At 40.0% G+C, this 14,475-nt stretch overlaps 1 protein-coding gene across 3 annotated transcripts in view; it reads left to right on the top strand.

Moving 5' to 3' along the window:
- The window catches only part of Cerkl (CERK like autophagy regulator), a 102,073-nt gene that overhangs the window by 26,357 nt on the left and 61,241 nt on the right, over nucleotides 1-14,475 (top strand). For all 3 annotated transcript variants that reach the window (XR_015684440.1, XM_087655141.1, XM_087655140.1), the window contains exon 2: nucleotides 8,703-8,945. Coding sequence is in view for 2 of the 3 variants with exons in the window: in XM_087655141.1 (XP_087511267.1) it covers nucleotides 8,703-8,945 (243 nt within the window). In the remaining variant the exon portion in view is untranslated. The remainder of the gene's footprint in view (nucleotides 1-8,702; nucleotides 8,946-14,475) is intronic.

The following is a 14,475-nucleotide window of genomic DNA, read 5'->3' as shown; positions in this document are numbered from 1 at the left end:
CTAATATCAGTAACACACTTATTTAAGACATTTCCACAAACACTATAATAGCAGTGACACAGTCTTCACAGTCCCATAGTCCTGGGAACGTCCTTAATGTCTGGTGGAAGAGCAAACAGTTGGCCTCTCACTTTACTGCTCCAGTCCGCTGTGAATATTTGTTCTGGTTGATGTGTATAGGAAAATCGAGCTTAACTCAGGTGTAGGAGAGGAAACTGTTTCACATTTGCCTGTAACCATCACTCTGAAACCGTAGCACAGCACATCAAATACTAGCTTCTCACAGGCCAGCTACAACGCAGAATCTGAACAATTTCAACTGATTTCTCTTATTCTGCTATTTGAACAGATTGCTAACTCATGCATGATTTTCATGGTTTTCCCCTCGACTTTTCGGAAAGCTGGGTACCTCTGTTACAGTTTCAAGACACATATATCTTGCAGAGTATTTTTTTTAAAGTCAAAGAATCCTTGCCAGTATCTCCAGAAAATTCCCTTAAGATGGGAACCTATAATGTATCTTTTAGTAAACACCAATTTTCCTCAAAATCTTGTATTTTATGATAGACTGCACTTTCAGTTGTACTTGTTGGCCAGTTTTGTTCATTCTCCAGAGAGAATTGGCAAGTAGCCATGACTAAATGCCAGGTCTTTTGCTCAGACTGGCCTTGAACTCTTTATGTAGCCAAGGAGAACCTTTAATTCCTCATCATCCCACCTCCACCTCTTGGGTGTCGGGATTAAGTGTGTCCAACCACACCTGTTTGTGTGCTGCTGGGTCCAAACCAGGGAGGGCCTCATGCATGCTAAGCAGTCACTCTCCCCACTGAGATACCTTCCCAGTCAGCTGGTCCTTTTAAGTAGAGATGTACCATAATAACCCTGGAAGGCAATTGGGTGACGTCAGCTTGGGTGGTGCCAGAGCTCTTCTGGAGAGAACCATCATTCTGTTCACAGCAGTGACACTTTATGTACACTTGGCACACAAGATCTAAACATTAATACACAGTTTTTTTCCTCACCAAGAACCTCTAGTGGAGAATGTGGGGTTTATTAGTCACATTGAATGGCCTTGTCTGTAGTCATGTCAAAAGCAGGTCCTTAGCCGGACATCAACATAGCAGGCAACGGAGTATTGCCAGCTTTAGTAGCAATAGAAATTCTCTTGAATCTGTGTATCCTATATGTCTATCATTGAGAATGACCTATGGAGCTGTTTGATTTCTCTTAAGCAGTTGAATGATTTGCTTAACCCATTCTCCCCAAACTGTCTGTGTAAGGCAGCACCGTAGATGTAGGCATAACTTTTGTTACCGGCAGAGATTTAAAGAAAACTCTGATCTCTCGGAACTGGCCAAGGTATGTGAAACATGAATAAATTATTATCAAGAAGTAGTTTTAGCACAGAAGATTGTTTGGTAGGTTTTTTTTTTTTTGTAACCAGTTCTGTATTTTTAATGCCAATTTTGTGATAATTATGCCTAAATATAGACTATGGTTTTAATTATGTCACTTCTTACATTTTGGGCATTGTTCTGAGTAAAGAATTGGCATTTTTATCTGTATTTTAAAACCCAAGCTACAGGAGAATATTTAAAATTTCTTGGCTTTTCATTAGTTCATTGTGAACTTGATGCAGAAATGTCTTTACACATTCAAGTGTTTAAGATCTTAAGAGACACATTTGAGGTGCTTACATTTGACAGAAATAGATAAATGGAAGAAACCCACAGGCAGAAAAATCATTTTCAATATTAAATTTGGTCTAGTAGAACTGTAAGATTGATAGTGGACTTGGGATTTCTCTCAAATACGATGCAAGTTTTCTAACGTTTTCACTGGACAAGAACACTAGTTCTCCATATCTCTGTCGATATGCGTGTGCCTTCGGAGTTTGAGCGTCTCCGCTACCCAATGCTATTCCACGTTCTCCAGGAGCGCAATACACTGAAGCCCATTTTCAGTCTGCTACAGGATTGGCCCTATTTCTGTAAACCCTAGTTTAACCTGATTATTAACAATTACGTTGTGTTTTCTACTTACAATTAGAGTGTATTCAAATTTATTGGTCCCTTGCGTCACAGATTTATCTCAGTATGTGGTGTATTCAAACAGAATTTTGTATTTTTAATTAGGGGATTAGATAAGTAATTCTGAAGAGCCAAAAAAAAAAAAAAAAAACCAGAAAACCAAAAACCAAAAACTCGTTAGGCATCATTTTGCCTAACAATCTGACATACACCGTGTGTGTGTGTGTGTGTGTGTGTGTGTGTTCAGGGTGTTGTGTGGGAGCCATCTATCCAGCAGGCTGTTTTCTCAGACCGTGTTTTAAAAAGTGGACATGTGCAGGAACTGTGAGTACAATTAGCACCAGGCAGATAAACCCAGCTTTAATCCTGTTTATGGTCCGCATCAGGCAGATGTGCCAAGATTGATGCAGACAAGCCCTGGGCTTATAGTAATATTTTTAAAAGTGCCGCTCGCTGTCCTATTTTTGTTAAACCTTTGCTCAGTACCCTTAAGCACCCCAGGCTTTGCTCCTCTTATTTGCCACCGTAACCCACTTTGAGCAGGTCCTGTTTTGCTCTCATGGTGACAGGGTAACCTGCCAGGAAAGGTTATCTTTATTCCTTGTAATTAAATTGGCTCCCCCTCCCCCAAGAAGATACAATAGGAAGTGGGTGCTGAATTAAATAAATAGCAAGCTGTCCAATAGACGCATACTTAAATCCCCTGCATGAACAGATGGCCCCAGTATCTCTGTAAGTAATGCGAGAGGACAGTTAGTGTTCTGAAGCAACTAGCAGCGACCAGTATGATTCTAACGAGCCAATAGCTTTCAAATAACAACCCACATGCCACCAACCGGAGCCCTCCAGGATCTGTGAGGAGTTGGTGGCCTGAAAGGCAGTACCCGTAGAGCATTTCTGATATTCTCCTGATATCAAACGTGAATTTGTAAATGATGTTTTACTTCAGAATCTTTCCAATAACTGTGCCGCATTTAAAGTACATGCCCAGGAAATCAGTAGGCGTGGTGCTCCTCTGTAGAACTCTTTCTTTACTCTACAGTCTGGTTGTAATAGTTTCACCGCAATATGGCTTTCACGTGTAATTATGAGAACATTTGCTTTCCTTGTGACAGAAACTGATACCGTCCCAGAATCAGCCCAGCCACTCGGGAGCAGGGAATCCAAGCAGAGATTTAAGATCTGACCCTTTTGTTCAGCACTTAAAATAGCTTGCTTATTTTCAAAAGCCTCTTTCTGATTCGCTTGTAGAAGAAAAGGAATCCAAGTCATTCTTAAAATAATCCTTAGAGACACACAGACAGGTAGTCCACCTTTATGGAACCCAAACTCCTATTTATGACACGGTTCGTTTTCTTTACTCGTGTTTATAATGAATATTTGTATATCCCGAGAGCGTCCAAAGGGTGTGCTGAAGTGGTGACTGAGGAGAAATAATGACCTAAGATTTCCAGTTTATCCCATCAGATAATCCCCAGAACCTTTAGCCTTTCCTCAGGCTAGCCCTAGGGCTTTCCACAGGGACCTGGGGAGACCTTCATTAACCTCTGATCCAGAAGGCTGGCGTTGCCTCGCCCAGAGCCAGCAGGTCTGCTGCTTATTGCTTACAGACTTCAAAACTAAAAGGTGCAGCTAAGCACAACCCACACTGCCGATTAAACAGTCAGGCTGAAGCTTTCTGATAAAAACATTTCAAAGCCAAGTGCACAGAATTCTAACGTGTTTTCCTTCGGACCCATTTCTACACGGAACGCTCAAGTCCCACTGTGCTACATCAAAGTGCTTCGGGAAACACACCTTCTATTATCCCACACTCAAGTGGTTTCCAAATTTTATCTCGGTGATGCTTGGGTGAGCTCTCCTTTCACTTCCGCTGTGCTTCCTATTCATTCTTTTGGAGTTAATTCTGAGGAGTAAGTTTCCTGCATCAAAACTATGATTTCCCTCCCTCCCTCCCTCCCTCTTTCCCTCCCCCCTCCCTCCCTCCTCCCTACTCCCTCCCTCTCTCCCTCCTTCAGAGTTCATGTGCCAGGGTGGACATTAGAGAACAACTGGTCAGGAGTTGTTCAGAGCTCGCCAAGCCTCTTTCCCCACTGAGCCATGGTGCACCCAATTTCCCCTTTTCTACACTTAAAATTGCTGCTGATTACTGGAAGGGAAAGCTAATGAAGATCTAAGAGACAAACAGAGCTTCATGTTCTCGAGCTTATCTCCCTGAAACGGTAACTGGTGTTGAGCATTTTCTGTGGATATCTCTTGGGGTTCTTTCTAAGTAGTAAGTAAGCGGGTTCAGCAACCTCTCCCCCACTCCCCAACAACTGTGTCATTTGCTTTTATTACATGCATTCACTCTTACTGTCAATGTCTATCTGGATGCGGACACACCAGTGACACTTGTTCAGTAAAAGCTGAAGGCAATGATGGTTTATTCTACCATCCTCTGAAAGGACACTAGTGCCACTTCTAATCATTTTGCTGTTATGAATACTGCCGCAATTAACATTTGGAAACGTTTGATACGTACTTGCAGCAGACTCCCCAGCAGCTACCATTTGTACGCTCTTGCCGGCACTCTAACTGCTTCCTCCTCAGCCATACCGGCGCCCACCCTTAGTTTTGATCCCATGCCAACCTAAAAGGCAAAGAGTGGTGTCTGGTTGTTTGGATTTGCATTTCTTTGATTACTAATTAGGTTGAACTTCTTCATACGTTTGTAGGTTGATTTGCATTCCTCCTTTTGTGGAATGCCTGCTTGAGTCTTCTGTGTTCTTTTCCATGAAAGTGTTACAAATAACTCTTTGGCCTTTGCTCTCTTTGTGACTTTTCTTTATGAATCTTTAGGACTTTCAAGGTGATTAAATGATTTTTAGGTCAGGTGATTTGAGCTCTGCTTATCTGATTGTTTCATTACGATTGGTGCATACTTAAGGCTATATAAATTTCTAATCTAGAAATACTGCTGTAATTTAGGGGTTTCTTTTATCTTGAATGATTAATAAGTTTGCAACCACCTTCTACTCGTTTCCACAAACTTTCAATTTCTTTAGATAAGTAAATTAATGAATTTTCAAGCACACATGCATTTCTGTGATCCATTTGTTTCTGTTCTAGATATTGAAATTACTGCCACCTGCAAATCTCACCTGCGGGGGTGGGGATGGCAATTGTCCTCACTGTTCTTAGAATCTCTTTCTAGCTAACACAGCCTGTTACCCCAAGAAAACTTGCAAATTATTTGAACAGAGTCCTTGCTCATCAAAACATTAAAACAAACAAACAACCTTCCATTGAGGTTTTGGCTGAAGCTGTATCATAAATATTCTTGAACAGTGAGATTTTAGGCTTGCAAGAAACGAAATCTTGAGATCTAGTCTGTCTCCTTTCACTCACTTCTCTTTCAGTAAATTTTAAATGACTTCACTCACTCACTCAATTCCTGTATCAATAGTGGCTGACTTTTTCAAAGGTATCATATGCTAATTGATATGGAAGTTCTGTCTCCCGATTATATCTTCACGGATGTAGACATATTAACCTGCAATTTTCATTAGGTCTAATGATTAGTTTGATCCACTTGAATCTTATAAATACGTCATGCCCTAGCCTGTAATTAGAGTTGGAGTCCTACTTCTCCCTGCAGCTTGCCTTTTGTCTCCTAGCAGTTAGCCAGGATGGGGAGATAATCAGGAGCAGCGAGGGTGGTGATAGGCATTCCTTTTTTTTTTTTTTTTTTTGGTTCTTTTTTTCTGAGCTGGGGACCGAACCCAGGGCCTTGCGCTTCCTAGGCAAGCGCTTTACCACTGAGCTAAATCCCCAACCCCTTGATAGGCATTCTTCTTCCTGTAAAGACTTCTCTGTTTGTCATTACCAAATGTGGCATTGTCTTCTGGCTAATATCTATAAATTTGTGACTTATAAGAGATTTATGTTAGATTTATCTAGTAATTCTTGAGTTACTTAAGTAAAACACATACATATTGAAGAATTCAAACTATGTGGAATGAGATTTCAAATAAAAATCATGGAGTATACAATTTTTTCTTAGTGTCTATTTCATTCTTTCCCCTCTTCCTTTTCTTCTATTCTTTTTCCCTCTGCATATTTATGACATGTCTCACTCTACAAAACTAAATGCTTAATTGACATAGGTTATAACCAACATCAGCAGATTGGCCTAGACACTATTTGCATCCTATACAATAAGGGTCAATGCCAGCCAAGTTTATTTGCGATACACCTACAAAGGAATGAAAGATGAGCAAGTGAGAAGAAAGGAGGAAAAGAATACGCAAGTGAACCATCCTCTCTGTGTCTGTGTATTGCTTATCTGTGTATTGTGTCTGTGTGTACTGTGTGCCTGTGTGTGTTGAATGTATATATGCATTGTCATGAGTACACATGCTTGTGGAGGAGAGATGGTGACACTAGATGTCTTCTCTGTCGCTCTCCAGCTTTTCGAGACAGATTCCCTCACTGAACCAGCAGCTCACAAATTTGACTAGACTAACCAGTTAGCCAGGAGCTGAAATCCACCTGTCTCCATTTGGTTCCTCCCAAATGGTTAGAGCCCCATGCTATACACATCTGACTTTTATGTATCTGCTAGGTAACTGAACTCAGACCCTTCTGCTTGTACACCAAGCTCTTTATCCACTAAGTGCCCCACCCCTCAGCCCTGAAATAATAAATCTTAAGAAATACAAATGGAAAATAAAGAGGTTTCTCTAATTGCTTGATTAGTAGGCTTTTGCAAAACTACTGATAAATAGACCAAAACAAGCTCTTCCCCTGGGTATTATAATATAGCTGTAAATGCATCTCTCCAGAAGCACCTCCATGTGGAATATAACTGTAGTTTTGCAGACAGTTGACCTCAGTCTGTCACACTCCGCTAGATAAGGATTTCCCTGAACTTTGATGAGCCGGTTTTCATCCTCTATGTACAATATCTGACTCTTGCACATTCCAGGGAAGATACTCACATGCCTGCCTGCCTGCCTGACAGGTGTACATAGCAGCTAATAAGCTCAGCGTGTACAAACATGACTCCTCACTGGGGCTGAGTTTGGTTCCCTTTGCTGTGCTGGATAGTGTTTATCAAGTAGACACAAACAAGAGTCACCTGGGAAAAGGAACCTCAATTTAGAAATTGCCTTCATCAGATGGCTCTAGGCAAGTCTGGGCAGCACCGGCCAGGGTTTAAGTTTCTCATGTTTCTTCCCTGGGACTCCTTGGAGTCTATAAATATTATTCAGCTCTGAGAAGCAAAGGCTACTCTCAAAGATATCTGTAGGTGGTTACATAGAGCAAAGGGATATGGCTGCAGGGATGAGTAAGCTGGGATAGTTTTTAGTATCAAAATGTACTACATTTACTTGATTGAAAGACTAAGTATGTAAACAGTATGCTGACATAACCAAAACAGACATTGTCAAGCACATGGCAACATCATCTTCTAAGTGTGGTCCAGAAATTTCTTTTCAGGAAATATAACTGAGATAAGCACTTTTATGAAATTACCAAGTTTCCTGGCAGTTTTTCTCTCATTCCCTGACAAGAACACAGAGTTCTGAGGGTCATGGACTGTGTGTGACATCCTGTCTATAGTATATATACCATATACACACACGCATATACATGCTTTGTACCTGCATGTTTTCAAAAGGTCTTAGTTTTAATTTCCTAGACCTAAAATATAGATACATATAGGCACAGATATGAAAGTTATTTGGGATCCTTTGATCTTTTTTTTTACATGAGAAAATCCACTATGCGGCTAATAGTTTGAGAAGTCTATACTAGAGAAAAGTCCTCCTGAGTGAGGGAGGTTATTTGAAAGATGTCTATAGCAATGTGTGCATGCGTGTGTGTGTGTGTGTGTGTGTGTGTGTGCGCGCGCGCGCGCGTGTGCGTCTTGTAAAATAAGTCAGACAGCTTCACTCTCTGGATTGGTTTAGGTGCTGACTGCAGTGCTATGGTTGGCTTACATGGACTGTCTTGATGCTCATAAACAAACCCATGGAATTTAACCATGGGAGAGGACTGAATCTGAAGCCACCAATGTCCCCATGAATGTCCCTGCACACTTTTAATTCCTTGGGTGTAGTGTGATCCCTCTGAGACTTGCTTTGAAGCCTTGTACCATAGACCCACAGCAGCCTTCAGTCACTTGCTAATGAGACCCTCTTCTAACTGCTGTCCCCTGCTTCCCCCTCAATACTTCCTTTCTGCTCTCATACCATATGATGTGTGTGACTTAGTAGTAATGTGTGTATCCTTTACTTTGATAAGCCATCATAGACTTGTGTCCTTGAGCAAAATCAGTGTTTTCTACTTTTCAGCACTAGAAGTCTCTTGCATAGTGCTAATTGGTTATTAAAATACTGCTTTGTCCTCTAATTTGTAAATTTGTTTATACATCAGGTGTTTCTAAGATTCCAAAAGTCATAAGTGTTGTACAACAGGGACCCTGGGCCATGCACTTCAGTTTTTATTTATCCTTGGGAAAATTGATCTAATTCTTTTCTCTCATTCCCAGTTCACCCAGGGACGGAGGAAAAAGGCAAAACCATGAAATCTCAAGTTTAAATAGCTCTGTGGTTGTCAGGTATTCTTCATACACTCAAAATGGAGAAACAGTGGTTTTGACTAAGAGTTTAATTTTTTTTTTAGGTGGTGCCAGGTGTGATCCGCTGGGCAAAGAAGAGTCCCTAGACCTGGAAGACATATTCTCAGTGAAGCTGAAGCGACGCTGCTCTGTCAAGTACCCGGGCAGTGGCACACTGCTGGGCATCACACTTTTCATCTGCTTGAAGGAGCAGCAAAACAAATTAAAGGACTCCACGCTGGATCTCATTAACTTCAGTGAGGACCACTGTGACATATGGTTCAGACAGTTCAAGAGAATCCTGGAAGGTAGGACCTTATCATAGGGATTTTAAATGAACATGGCTTCTCAATATAGGTAGGGAACATTGCATGTCAGGGGATAGAGTGGTGGGTGGTGGTTAAGAGGACTCACTGTTCTTCCAGAAGACCCAGCACTCACATAGTGGCTCACAACCATCTGTAACTCCAGTTCTAGGAGTTCCAATGCCCTCTTCTACCCTTCATGGACACTGGGAATCCACATGGTATACATTCAGACATGTATGCAGACCAAACACCCATACACCTAAAATAAAAATTAAAACCCACAGGTTACTTTTCTGGGCAAAAAGAACATCTGATTAAGCTGTAGACCGACCTGTCTGTTTCTAGTCTGCTGTTTTCATCCTGAGGAGATCTTGTAACTTGTCAGGTGCTTTAAAACAATCAGCTCAGAAATTCATATAATAATTTTCCCCTTTATTTTGCTGATGTGACTGACATCGTACCAGGGCTGGAAATTGAGCCTTCTTCTCATTCAAGAATAAATCTCACTTCATCGTGACATATAGTTCTTTTAATGTGCTATTGAATTAATTTGGTATGACTTTCTTAAGACTTCTTGCATAAATATCCATAAAAAGTATTATCTTTGGGTTTTTGTTGATATCATTGCTTGATTTTGCCACCTAAACAATCTTACAATCTGATCTTACAAAATAAATTTTAAGCTAACTTTTGAATAATCATATTTATGGAGAAGTTTTGGTAATTTTAAGCGGGAAAGATTTTTATTTTATTTATATGTATGGGTGCTTTCTTTGTGTGTACATATGTGCACCATGTACACCATGTAAATGTAATGTTGAGGACATTAGATCCCCTGGAACTGGAGTTACAGACAGTTGTGAGCTGACTTGTGGGTGCTGGGAACCAAACCCATTGAGCCATCCTTCCAGCCACCTAACAAGTTTTTAAAACAATTTCATTGCATTTAAAATTTTACAAAATTTACCTCCATTTGTGGTGTGTTAACATGGAGTACATGCCACAGTGCCTATGTGGAGGTCAGAGGGTAACTCTGTGGAGTTGGTTCCCTCCTTCCACCTTGCTGTGGATTCTGGGAATAGAACTCTGGTAGTCAGGTACCCAGTGGAAGCACACCCTTTCCTGCCCACACACCTCGCCAGCCCTGCGAGCTATTTTCAGAAGTACCTTTATTGTGCTAACTCATCTTTCTCTCGAACTTGTTTTAGAACTAACTTGCTTCCTATCCACACATTGCTGGCAAAGTACATTTCTGTGTCGGATACTTGAAAATAAGATTTAAAATTAAGATTAAACATGTATAATTTGCTATGCTTTTTATAGTTGAGAGTTGTTTATTGTGGGGAAGATTTTTCTGAAACTAAATGCCTGAGTATGTTCACGAGGGCAGGCTTAGTAATAAACTCAGTGTGGTTGAAATTTTGAAGTGACATTTCATACTTTGAATGCTAAAAGTCTTAAATGCCATGAACTTCATGCCTTTTGAGGACACAATCACACAGAGGCCAGAGTTTGGTTCATCTCTCTATAAACAAAGCAAAAGTGTGTTCATAACTAGAAAAAAATTCATTGTGATAGGTTATTTTTCAATGCTGTTATTTTAAATTTCTCTCAAAAGATCACATCAATTAAATTTATTTACATGAGTAGGTATTCAGAAGACTTAGATGGTTAATAAAATAAGAATGTGTCATTTTCTTAAGAGAGTGAACCTCTTCCTTGTGCCGAAGGTCTGAGAACACTCCCAGAGGGCGTATGAAGAGCTGGCCAGGACAACTTCAATATATCTTACCCAAGCAAGCAAGTGAAGGACGTCTAGGCGAGCCTCAATTTAGTAAAAGCAATTTCATAGGAGTAGAGAGACTTGTCAAAACCCACATACCTCTGAAAACACTATCCAAATATTTAGTTTAATGAGCGATGCTTTAGCTTGGTCGAGGGTTAAAAGTCTAGTCAAATCGTCAGGAATGAGTAAACTACACATCTTTGTCCGGCATCCTCTGGGGATCTCCCTTGGTACTTTTGATTTAGATAAGAGTGGGAAACAACGGAATCCATAGGGCCATCTTCTCTGGCTTGCTCCTGGAGTGCTCCATAATTTTGCTCATGGAAAGCAAAGAGGTTGACTTCTAAAACCAAACAATGCTGACCATTAGGGTTAAAAACCTCTAATGAGAGGGAAAGAACCTAAGCAAGACAGAAGCGTCTGTTCCATCTCTGCATCCAGAGACACAGAGTGTCCTGTCGGGGTCAGGTCTTTGTCCCATCGAAGGCAGTCTGATCATCTCCAGCATGCTCAAGGACATGTCGGAGGCTACAAAGCTCTCTGCCAGTTACATTACATAGGGTCTCCCTTTTCAAGCCTACAGTCCAGTAGTGCCCCCTCTGCAGATCCATATGATTCAAGCTTTCAGTAAAGTGCCTGCTACCCAAGAGTCAAATGGAGTTGGCGCCAATCCTCTCCCGTGAATGGTAGAGGCTCTGTGTCCTTCCCAGGCTAAGGTCTGTTGACCAACTCTTCCTGATCTTCCTGGTTTGCTTTCCATGGATTTAGATCTCTGTGTGTATTGTCTTCCTGCCTTATATCCACCATTTCTTGCTTGACACAGGACTTGAGTTTTTGGCAGAGAGTGGTTGCTCAGTGGTTACACCCCTGCCCAGTGTCCCCCATCTAAAGAGTTTATTGTTCATAGAAAGTTTGGGAGGTGACAGAAATTTTGCATATCAACAATGTATATAACTTCCAGTTAAATGTTAGATGACCATATTTTAATTCCAAAGACAAAGAACTTACTTTGACAAGTCATCCTTAAAATGACATTGGATTCAAAGTTATTTTGAATTTTGCCTTGATTGAACAAGTATAACTTTTTTATTGCCAATACTTACATGTCTCATCTCTTATTCTTCTAGGGAGGAAAACAAAGAGACATTTAAACCTCAAGCGGGTGGTCCTCTAGTCTTAATTAATCCAACAATCACATTTTTATATAGCTCTGACACTGTGTTATTTCTAGATATGAGCAATTATACTTGGAATCCGAGCAAGGAATAAGATGTGATAATTTTTAAAGGAGAAGTTGGCAGAGGCGACTACAGGAGGAAAGCAATAGCAAATACTTGACATTTGGAAACTAATTAACATTGACTAAATAATTACAGGTTTATAAATATAAAAGAGCACATTTTCTTTTCATCTAAAAGTCAATAATCAATTTCCCTCTTGACCCACTTTTCTGAGCACAGTTGAACAGCATCTTTTAACTTTAGGTTGGTTTGTGTTTTTGAAACAGAGTCTACATAGCTCAAGCTAACCTTGAACTCATGTTCGTCTCTTCAGAGCCTTCACCTTGCTAGAACAACAGGCCTGCAGCACTGTACCCAGCTTTCTTTTCAACTTTTAGCCATAGAAAAGTTGTCATAATTTTGTAACTAGTAGGCAACATAATTCATTCACGTACCACACATCATGCACCAGACTCTGTTCTGTGTTGTAGACAAAGAGAAAACCCCAAAATAAACAAAACAGAGCATGCACTTTTTTTCATTTTTTTTAAATTTATTTAATACTTAATAATAATTCCTTGGTTTCCGGGCAAACATCCCCCTCCCCCTCCCCTTCCTTATGGGTGTTCCCCTCCCAACCCTCCCCCCATTGCCGCCCTCCCCCCAACAGTCTAGTTCACTGGGAGTTCAGTCTTAGCAGGACCCAGGGCTTCCCCTTCCACTGGGAGCATGCACTTTTTTTGAAGAGAACCTGAGTTCAGTTGCTGGTCCACAATAGCAGGCTCACGAGTGCCTAGAGCAATCTCTCCAGAAGGACACAGCTAGACTCTGAGGGCACCTGCACTCACATGCACAAACTGCTCCCACAACTCTTCCCCTCAAACACAGCTACACATAGTAAAAATAATTAAAAAATTAAAAATGGAGATGTATTCCTTAATCTTGTTCACCCTGGAGACAAAGAATACAATATGCTGTTTTAAAAATGGGTCAAGCATTCAATGAAGACACTAACTTAATGAAAACCATAGTCACTGACCATTGATTCTTGAATTAAATTTTCTTTTTTTTAAGCAATTGTCATCGTTATGTCAAAAGTAGTCTCACATAATGTTTTCTGATTTAAGAAAAAGTACCTGTGATATGAAGATAAGTATACACAGCTTTAAATATAGTACATATATGTATGAATACTATGTATGTGCTATTGTAATGTACACATTAGATGTGTCCATTTTCATCCCTTTAGGGCACAATTCTGTTTTTTACATATTTGAGTTTCCTAGTATTTGTCATTTCAAAGCTCCTTTGGAGATCTGAATGAGTATCCTTGGGTTTTCAAATATGCACACCTCAGACAATCTCACAGCTGTCATTTGGCCCATCAAAATTGATAGAAACCTATAGAAACAAGAACAAGGCTTTTTTTTTTTTAGTTCAAAAGCTGTAAAGGCTTCTGCTAAGTGACTTGGAAAATTAATGGATAGAGTGTACTCAAGGCTCCAACTGGCTCCAAGGGAAGGTGTCCTGATCTGGAGACTTAGGGACTTCAGACCAGGTTCCTACTCCTCTGGAGAGAAGGAAGCTCCAGGCCCTTTAAGAGCAATTTGAGAGGAAGTGAAGAAATCCTTTGATTTAGGCGTACAGGCATGCTTAGAAAGTAGTGGTATATAGTTTCCAAAAATGACTAAATATAAAATCATAGGAGATTTTTGTAATAAAATATATAAGAGAAACCTTAGAAGAAAAATGCAGAAGTACGCCAAAGGTAGAAGTGTTAATAGAACATGATTATTGAATTTTGTTGATATATTTAGGACTTGTTGATCTATTTCCAAGTAGTGTAGTCAATTAATGATACTTTCAGCACAAATTGGGGAGATTTAGTTCTGAGGTCATTACTGTTCAGTTTCATATCTTTAAATACTGATTTCACAAGGCAGGAAACTATAAATGTGTTTAGTTTATTTTGCTCTTGCAGTGTAGCCTGAAGTCCTATTGTCATAGCTGAAATAAGCTTTCAGATGTGAGGCACAAAGAAAACAGAAATGCTATTTAACTATGTAGTTTTATTCCTAAGAAAAGTATTTTCCCCTGTCTTGCTATTATCTCAAATCTGTGTCTGATAGGTTGATCTTAGTGTACACACAAACACAAAAACCAAACAAACAAGAAAACAAAGAAAAAATATTTTCTTAAAACTCTTTTGTTTAGTGAATATATCATCTTGTATAAGCAAACTATAGTTATAATTATACACAGAAGAAAAAGAGAGGGGGGACGGAGGGGGAGAGAGAGAGAAAGAGAGAGAGAGAGAAGAAGATGTCTTATCTGGAAAATATGTAACAGTTTTACTGTGATATGATGAGAAATGATGTACTAAGAAGGAAACATAAAAAGTTAGTATATTAAAGATTACTTTAAAGTTTACATTTGTGTGTGTGTGTGTGTGCATGTGTGCACATGTATGGGTGTACATGTGTGTGCATGTATATATGCAGGCATGCACATGTGACGTCATAGG

This window comes from Rattus norvegicus, chromosome 3 (assembly GCF_021556685.1).
Source record: "Rattus norvegicus strain SHRSP/BbbUtx chromosome 3, alternate assembly SHRSP_T2T, whole genome shotgun sequence".
Classification (NCBI taxonomy): domain Eukaryota; kingdom Metazoa; phylum Chordata; class Mammalia; order Rodentia; family Muridae; genus Rattus; species Rattus norvegicus.
Note: the sequence above shows the minus strand (reverse complement) of the source record. Positions and strands in the feature narration are given on the sequence as shown.